This window comes from Bombina bombina, chromosome 10, assembly GCF_027579735.1.
Source record: "Bombina bombina isolate aBomBom1 chromosome 10, aBomBom1.pri, whole genome shotgun sequence".
Lineage (NCBI taxonomy): Eukaryota > Metazoa > Chordata > Amphibia > Anura > Bombinatoridae > Bombina > Bombina bombina.
This window is the reverse complement of record NC_069508.1, coordinates 26,675,507-26,684,485: the sequence shown is the minus strand read 5'-3', so window position 1 is coordinate 26,684,485 and position 8,979 is coordinate 26,675,507. Positions and strand designations below refer to the sequence as shown.

General features: G+C 36.6%; 1 protein-coding gene across 2 annotated transcripts in view; it reads left to right on the top strand.

Annotated features, from left to right (window-relative positions):
• Positions 1 to 8,979, top strand: part of COL24A1 (collagen type XXIV alpha 1 chain) — a 416,052-nt gene that overhangs the window by 139,593 nt on the left and 267,480 nt on the right. For both annotated transcript variants that reach the window (XM_053693893.1, XM_053693894.1), the window contains exon 9: positions 7,010 to 7,063. In XM_053693893.1, coding sequence (XP_053549868.1) covers positions 7,010 to 7,063 — 54 coding nt within the window. The remainder of the gene's footprint in view (positions 1 to 7,009; positions 7,064 to 8,979) is intronic.

Here is an 8,979-nt window from a genome sequence, read left to right as displayed (position 1 = left end):
GTCAGCACTGATTGGCTAAAATGCAAGTCTGTCAAAAGAACTGAAATAAGGGGTCAGTCTGCAGAGGCTTAGATATAAGATAATCACAGAGGTAAAAAGTATATTAATATAACTGTGTTGGTTATGCAAAACTGGGGAATGGGTAATAAAGGGATTATCTATCTTTTTAAACAATAACAATTCTGTTGTAGACTGTCCCTTTAAAGTCTTCTGACACTAGAACTTAATCTGATACCCTAAATGAAACTGGCAGAGTTTTAAATGTTATATTAATATACTTTTTACCTCTGTGATTACATTGTACCTAAGCCTCTTCTGACAGCCCCCTGATCACATGACTTTTTATTTATTGTCTGTTGACTTGCATTTTAGTCAATTAGTGCAGTATCATGCAAAACTCAACTGGTGCGAGCACAATGTTATCTATATGGCCCACATGAACTAGCAGTGTCCTGTTGTGAAAAGCTAGAAGGCAGACATTTAGAGGTTTAAATGTTATAAAGTATATTAATATAACAATGTTGGTTGTGCAAAGCTGGGGAACGCTAGTAAAGGTGTCCCTTTAACCACAGGAAACACAATCATTTCATCATACAATATGTACGCTCCAGCGAAATGTATTCTCTGCTCGTTATACAAAAGCAAAAATGTTTACAATGTACTCACGGTTTTCCATTCACTAAAGCACAAGCACCGTTAGATATCTTGTGCAATATAGTGCTTCACCAGTAATCTAGGCCTATATCTGTTAGATTGTGCTAGACGCCTTCATTTGGTATTTTTTTGTATTTATATGTTTTTGTTTTCTTTTGCAATCTTTCTACACTGATGTTTCTAGTTGCATTTTTTCGATAAGATATGAATTATTTAAATCAAAGCATCCAGGAATTGCTGTCAGCGAGTATGTGCTTTAACAAGTAAAATCTAAGCACTGCGCTTGAATTAATATCAATGTTGGTTTTATTAAAATTATTTTCTAGACAGCTGATATACTATCGCCTTCAGCATTTTTATGTAAGTTTGGTGCCTTTTAAAAAATATAAAAAATTACATAAGTGCAAATATGTTTGTTAATCTAGTTAATGCATTAAAACCCCTCCAGCCCTTTAGAAATTAAATCTTTCTACAATATCTGTCATAAAGGATTATTTAATCAGTTGTTCAAACTACTTGTTGCTCTTCAAAGATGATAACTTAACAAAAGATGTCTGCCACCACCAGTCTGTAAATGCGCTCATGTATAGAAATTCCATAGTGTAATACCACCTTACTAGTACATTCAGCAAAAGTCATATATACAAGCATATATCTGGTACAGAGCTCGTTCTAGACTAGGGATTGGCAGACTAACACAATCCTTTAAGTCTAGCATAAATATTGTACATTGTGAATCAAACATTCAAATATTGTTTCACCTAGACTTACACTATACAAATCTGCATTTAAATGTTACAATAATCAAATATTATACTTGAGTCAGTGGCATAATTAGGTTTTATGCTTCCCTAGGCACTCAAAATCCTGCTGCCCCCATCTCCCCATCCCCCTAGATTTTAGGCCTTTTTTGGCCATAATATTTTTTAGTCATGGTGTAGTGTGACTTTGATTTTTCATAGCATTTCCAAAGTAAATTTTGACCACGGCATTCATACACTCAGGCAGATTGAATTAGTATTGGTATACACAGTATACATGTGAGTAGTAATATTATTTATGTATACAGTATATTTCTGCTAGTTTAGTCACCTGCTGCTCTGAACAGAAACTCAGAAAGTGTTGCCCCCCCTTCATCTAAAGCCCTAGGCTAGTGCCTTCTTTGCCTAGGCCAAAATACGCAATTGACTTGAATGTTACTTTCCAATGGAACAGTAAATACCTTGTAATTACAATACATCTCTGTTGTGTTGCTATAGAATAATATATCAGAGAAGTCTAAATGTTTTTAAAATAAATTAAAATCCTCAAGAAAAATAAACTTTTATGATTCAGAAAGAGCAGCAGTTTTAAGACACTTTGCAATTAACTTCCATTATCAAATTTTGCACACTCTTTATATTTTCACTTTCTGGGGAACAAGATCTTTCTGAGAATGTGCACAAGCTCACAGGGTATACATATACTAGTCTGTGATTGGCTGATGTCTGTCACATGATACAGGGGCCGAAATATGGGACAAACAATATATTTGTCAGAAAGAAATCTACTGCTTATTTGAAATTCAGAGTAAGTGCTATTGCATTGTATTTTTATTATGCACTTGTAATGTATGTAATTCTACTGCATTGAGTGGTCCTTTAAAGGTTAAAGTTATCAGAATCACATTGATAATGTTATTGTCCCTGTTTTTAATATTTGTTTTTTAACAGTGTATATCATTTAAAATAACATTTCCTTGTACGGCAGAGTAGTAGTAGTGACAAATTCATGTAACCCTTCTAGTCCATATTGCTGAATGTCACTTCCCTGTGGTTCCACATTGCTGTGTGCCTTAGTTTGGCAGAAAGCCCAGAATTCTTGCAATGACAGCGCTCTCTGATTGGCTGAGAATACATAATATTGTGACATCAGCACTTACAATGTACAAGTCTTAGAATTGTATAGACATTGCCTTCTAGCTCTATATCCTTAACAATCAGCATCATTGAAGAATTTAAAGGCATTGATTTGTGGTTCATTTTCCCTTTTCCAGATGTATTTAGCTAATACTTTGAAAGTCAAATACTGGCAAGGAATATCTGTAAACTATTAACAAGAATGTTAAAGGGAACAGTATGTATTACTATGGAAAAAATACAACCACATCACATAGATTATCTCTGCAGGAATAAAGGTGCTAATAGTTTTAAATATGTAAAGCTCTGACAGCAAAGAAGATGGAACTTTTTTGTGGTCTGGAAGATTTATCTAAAATACTATATTAAGGGCTGTAATGTGGGTTACTTAAAAGTCAGATGTGAAGCTTAAACACTTTACCTATAAAAAAAACAGTACAAAGGTATCTGGCCCAACAAATAGCATGTACCAATGTCCAGCGCTAAGGAATTTTGCAGCACTATAAAATTAATTATAATAATAATATGTTATTTTTTTGAACCTCTTTGTTACCAAAGATTAATTTGTTGATGATTTTTCATAATGTAATACAGGGAACTGCTTAGGGGTGACTGCTCTCACAGGAGAATATTTTTGGTTGTTTGGAAAAACAATTTGTGCAATACAATTATTTGACTAAAAGCCAATCAGACACTGTATTGGGGAATTTAGATACTCTTCTTAAAGGGACACAAATATTTTGTTGTTTAAAGGGATATTAAACAGTAAACAATGATGCTAAAAGCTAGACATAATGATGTGCTCATTGCAAAGATTAAAAGAAATATGTGAAACCCAGTGACTCAGACATGTAGATAATTGTCAATCTATAATGTGATATACAGTATCCTGTCTTATTCAGAGTCGTAATGGTAAGTGCAGGGTAACTCACTGCCACTCGGGAGGGGCTTCTCACCGCTATCACAAGTGGCTCACACTCCGATTCCGGTACACTGACCTATGCTGCAGTCGAAGAGGGGATAACCTCTCACTTCTCTCTGGCACAGTGCAGCTCACAGGTCCCTTCCGGTCGGCTCCCCAGTGTATACTTCCGCCCTTCTTCCGGCACTCTTACCTCGCTCACAAACAATATATTTACCAGCCAATAGTAGGATGGACACTTGCTCCAATTACAGGCAACAGCCAGAATCATCAGATGTACTGGAGTATAAACATTTAAAGCAAAAGCATAGAATCCGACTCCTCTGTAAAAAATAGTCTTTATTCAAATCCTGATAGGTAAAATAACACATGGGAAACACAGCAAATCTGATTTGGTGTCACAGGGCGCAGCACTGACAGGCTTACACATTTCGGAAATACATCAGGATTCTAATAAAGACTATTTTTTTATGGAGGAGTCGGATTCTATGCTTTTGCATTGCAAAGATTAGCCTGAGAATAATATAAATGATATATAGATGTCTTTTAAAAAAAAAAAAACATATTATTTAAAAAATAATTGTAGCTATAAGTGTAAAAGTTTTGTTTCTATAAAGGACTTTCTATAAAATAAAGGATGCCACAATTATGGGTCCTAGTCTTTCTGCCTTATCTATCTCTTCTGCTGAGAACAAGTAGGGACATATATAAAAGAGAGTGTGCAAACAAGGCTGTGTAAAATATAGGATTGATAAAGTAACAGGGTTTCCACACAGCCTTGTTTGCACACTCTCTTTATTGCCTCTTTTATATCAATCCCTTACTGTCCTCAGTAGAAGAGATACATACAATTGCTATAAAACAAACTGCTGATAGAGAAATTATGTGAACAAATACAGAAGTCAATATTACTGAAATTGCACTGAGAACTCACATTTGATTTGTATTCAAATTGAGGTTTTAGCCCTGCAAGATGCTACCATGTTGAATATGCTTAAACTGGCAAAACTCGCTCAACCAGAGAACATTTTCTTTATTTAGACCCTAACAGACATTTTAAACCCAAATGTACCTTTCAGTGTGTATATATATATGTGTATGTTTCTAGGGAGTATCATAGCCACTGCCTCACCAGCCTCTGACCTCACCGCACATCACTGCCTTTCACAGAGGAGAACTTTTCTTGCATATTTAAGTCTAACCCTAAATAATGATAGTCAGGTTCTGAAATATTAGACAACCTCTGTGTCAACTGCTGACATGACAACTATAGGTGTATGGTTTTTAGTTCTATAGACCTTACTGTGATAAGCAACCAAATCAGACTTGGCGCACTGGGCATGGTGCCCTATCACCCATTCCTACTCCCTGTAAGATGCTATTTTCTGGACCAATAACATGGACTATTTTGCACAGTGTATTTTCTTAAGAAGTCCAAATAATATGAATAAAAATCACTGTGTACATAAAGCAAAGAAGAAACTTCCAAAGATCCAACGTTTGGAGGAAAATAAATCAGGAACATCTGCAGTGGTTACAAGAGTGCATCTGATGTATCTGTCACAATGTAAAGCTCTAATAAATGAAAATAAATATAGTGTAATGCTGTAACGACCAACAGAAATAAACTCACGTAGTATAGAGATAATGTATCTCTAAAACAATAGCCCAAATCAGAACACCTCCTGTAAACTGCAACACTTCTAGACTTGCAAACATTTATTGAAATGGATAAAAGCAATAGAATCTTCTTAAATGTCACACAGGGAGCCACTGATATTAACTGCTGTCTCCAACTTAGTAGCAAGTACTGTCCAGACTCCAATTAAGAGTCACTATGTCAATATGCTTCAGTGGATCTAGTAAAGTTAAAGGGACAGGAAACCCAACATTTTATTTCATGATTTGGATAGAACAAACAATTTTAAACAACTTTCCAGTTTACTTCTATTATCAAATGTGCTTCATTCTCTTGTTATCCTTTGCAGCATTGCACTACTGGCAACTAGCTTAACCCATTTAGTTAGCCAATCACAAGAGACAGGTGTGTGCAGGTACCAATCAGCCACTAGCTCCCACTAGTGTAGGATATGTGCATATTCTTTTTCAACAAGTTGTTACAGCATTATACTATATTTCTTTTCATTAATTTGAGCTACACATTGTGACAGACACATCAGAGGCACTCTTGTAACCACTGCAACTGTTCCAAATGTCCTTTCCTCCAAACTTTGAATCTTTGGAAGATTCTTTGGTGCTCCAGTGCTCGGTGATTTTTATTCACATTATTTAGACTAATTATTTTCATTTTGACAATTTCACTGTTTGTAATCACTTTGATTTCACAATTAAGAAATTCCAAACTTAATTAATTTACTTTGTATAACTAGTTGGAACTTACTCCCTGTCCATGACAGCATACTCAGATAGGCTCAGGGGAGTGTGACTTCAACATTTTATGTATAACATACACTGCACAAGATATGTGCACACTCCTGAGCCTATCTCTGGAAAGGATTTAATAGGCTTGTGCATTTGTTTTGTCGCAAATTTAAATCTGTAACAAAAACACAGATATTTGTTTAATTTTCACAAAACGAATATCAGAGGGAATGCACTAATTTAAAGAAAACAAAAAACAAACATTGATGAAATTTGGCAGTATTCATTAGTTTCCTTTAAATTAGCATTTAAGGGTTAAATAACTCTTGCATGCTAGAGAGCCGCGGGGGATCACAGAGCCTACATTACAGGAGAAGGTCCTTTATCGTAGGCGCTGGGATCCGACATGCTAAGCCTCCTGTTAGCAAAGCTCTGTAAGAAGATTTGTGATTAGCGCGACTCTCCAGCGTGCTAGAGGTAAGTGTAAGGCTACCGGTGATTTGTTTCACAATTAGCAAAGGAACATTTACATTTGTTTCATGAAAATGGATGTAATTGTTCCCCAAATATTCAGTATTTGTTTTTTTTTAAACAAAATGAATACCAAATAGTGCAGAAGACGACTATTCGGAAAAATATTTGTTCTAAAAGATGAGTACAAAACACATTTTTCACTGCTGCACATGTCTAAGAGCTAAGGTTCAACTAAGGAGACCAAGAGAAATAAATACAATTTGTTAACAAAAGTAAATTAACATGTGCTTTTTTTTTTTTTTTGTGTAAGTTCTATGTAAGTCATGAAAGTTGCATTTTGACTTTTTTGACGCTTTAGTAACTATAAGTATATGTGCAGTGTTTCTCAATTCCAGCCCACAGGGCTCCCTAACAGGCCAGATTTTCAGTATATCTGAACTAGAACCCAGGTGAAATAATCAACGGATCCCTAACCATGGTTGTAAACCTGCTCTCACCCAGGGTAATATTGCAGATCTGGCCTGTTAGTGTGCCCTGAGGAAAGGAAAAGAAAAACACTTTATTACTGGGTGGCCCCAGTCCTGTTGTGTCAGTTAACTGTATGTTCAAGAAACAAAGACAAACCCTTGTTCCTTTCCTTTGCTGTTACTAATTGCTTTGCCTTTTGTTTTATTTCTAGGGAATTCCCGGACTGGATGGCAATACAGGAGCACTGGGTTATCCTGGCAGGCAGGTGCAGTGATTGTGCTGGAGATTTGCGTTCCCTCTGAGTGAAGCACAAATAATAAGCAATTTATTAGGAACATAACAAAATCAAACCAAACTTTATTAAACAGCAACGTGCACTGAAATACTCAAATTAAAGATGCGTTATTAAATCTAATTTACAGTAAAAGGACCTTGATCTGTGCTTCAGCAGATATTTGTCTTATTTTATGCATTTTCATTGTCCAGTTTTCATTTCTCCCATACTGCAAGACCTCCTTCTAATAGTAGACAGCTAACATTTTCTAAAAAATAAATAGAGATAATCTCTGTGTCATTAAGGATCATTTTAAAAATATGCTTTTTACAGCCTTACATACTTATATTATTTAAAAATCATATCTTCTAAAAACAATAGAGCCAACTGGGCTTACCGGCTCAGAACTAACTAGCTCGGAACTAACCATCTCAGAACTAACCAGCTCAGAACTAACCAGCGCAGAACTAAATAGCTCAGAACTAACCAGCTCAGAACTAACCACCTCAGAATCAGAACTAAGCAGCGCAGAACTAAATAGCTCAGAACTAACCAGCTCAGAACTAACCAGCTCAGAACTAACCACCTCAGAACTAACCACCTCAGAACTAACCACCTCAGAACTAAATAGGTCAGAACTAACCAGCTCAGAAATAACCAGCTCAGAACAAACCAGCTCAGAACGAAATAGCTCAGAACTAAATAGCTCAGAACTAGCCAGCTCAGAACTAACCAGCTCAGAACAAACCAGGTCAGAACTAACCACCTCAGAACTAACCACCTCAGAACTAAATAGCTCAGAACTAACCACCTCAGAACTAACCACCTCAGAACTAAATAGCTCAGAACTAACCACTTCAGAACTAAGCAGTGCAGAACTAAATAGCTCAGTACTAACCACTTCAGAACTAAGCAGTGCAGAACTAAATAGCTCAGAACTAACCAGCTCAGATGTAACTAGCTCAGAACTAACCAGCTTAGAACTAACCAGCTAAGAACTAACCAGCTCAGTACTAACCAGCTGAGAACTAACTAGCTCAGAACTAACCAGCTCAGAATTAACTAGATCAGAACTAACCAGGTTAGAACTAACCACCTCAGAACTAACCACCTCAGAACTAAATAGCTCAGAACTAACCACTTCAGAACTAAGCAGTGCAGAACTAAATAGCTCAGTACTAACCACTTCAGAACTAAGCAGTGCAGAACTAAATAGCTCAGAACTAACCAGCTCAGAACTAACCAGCTCAGATGTAACTAGGTCAGAACTAACCAGCTTAGAACTAACCAGCTAAGAACTAACCAGCTCAGTACTAACCAGCTGAGAACTAACTAGCTCAGAACTAACCAGCTCAGAACTAACTAGATCAGAACTAACCAGGTTAGAACTAACCACCTCAGAACTAACCACCTCAGAACTAAATAGCTCAGAACTAACCACTTCAGAACTAAGCAGTGCAGAACTAAATAGCTCAGTACTAACCACTTCAGAACTAAGCAGTGCAGAACTAAATAGCTCAGAACTAACCAGCTCAGAACTAACCAGCTCAGATGTAACTAGCTCAGAACTAACCAGCTTAGAACTAACCAGCTAAGAACTAACCAGCTCACCAGCTGAGAACTAACTAGCTCAGAACTAACCAGCTCAGAACTAACTAGATCAGAACTAACCAGGTTAGAACTAACCAGCTGAGAACTAACCATCTCAGTACTAACCAGCTCATGACTAACCAGCTCAGAACTAACTAGATCAGAACTAACTAGCTCAGGACTAACCAACTCAGAACTAACCAGCTCAGAACTAACTAGCTCAGAACTAACCAGCTCAGGACTAACCAGCTCAGTACTAACTAGCTCAGAACTAAGCAGCTCAGAACTAACTAGCTCAGGACTAACCAGCTTAGAAC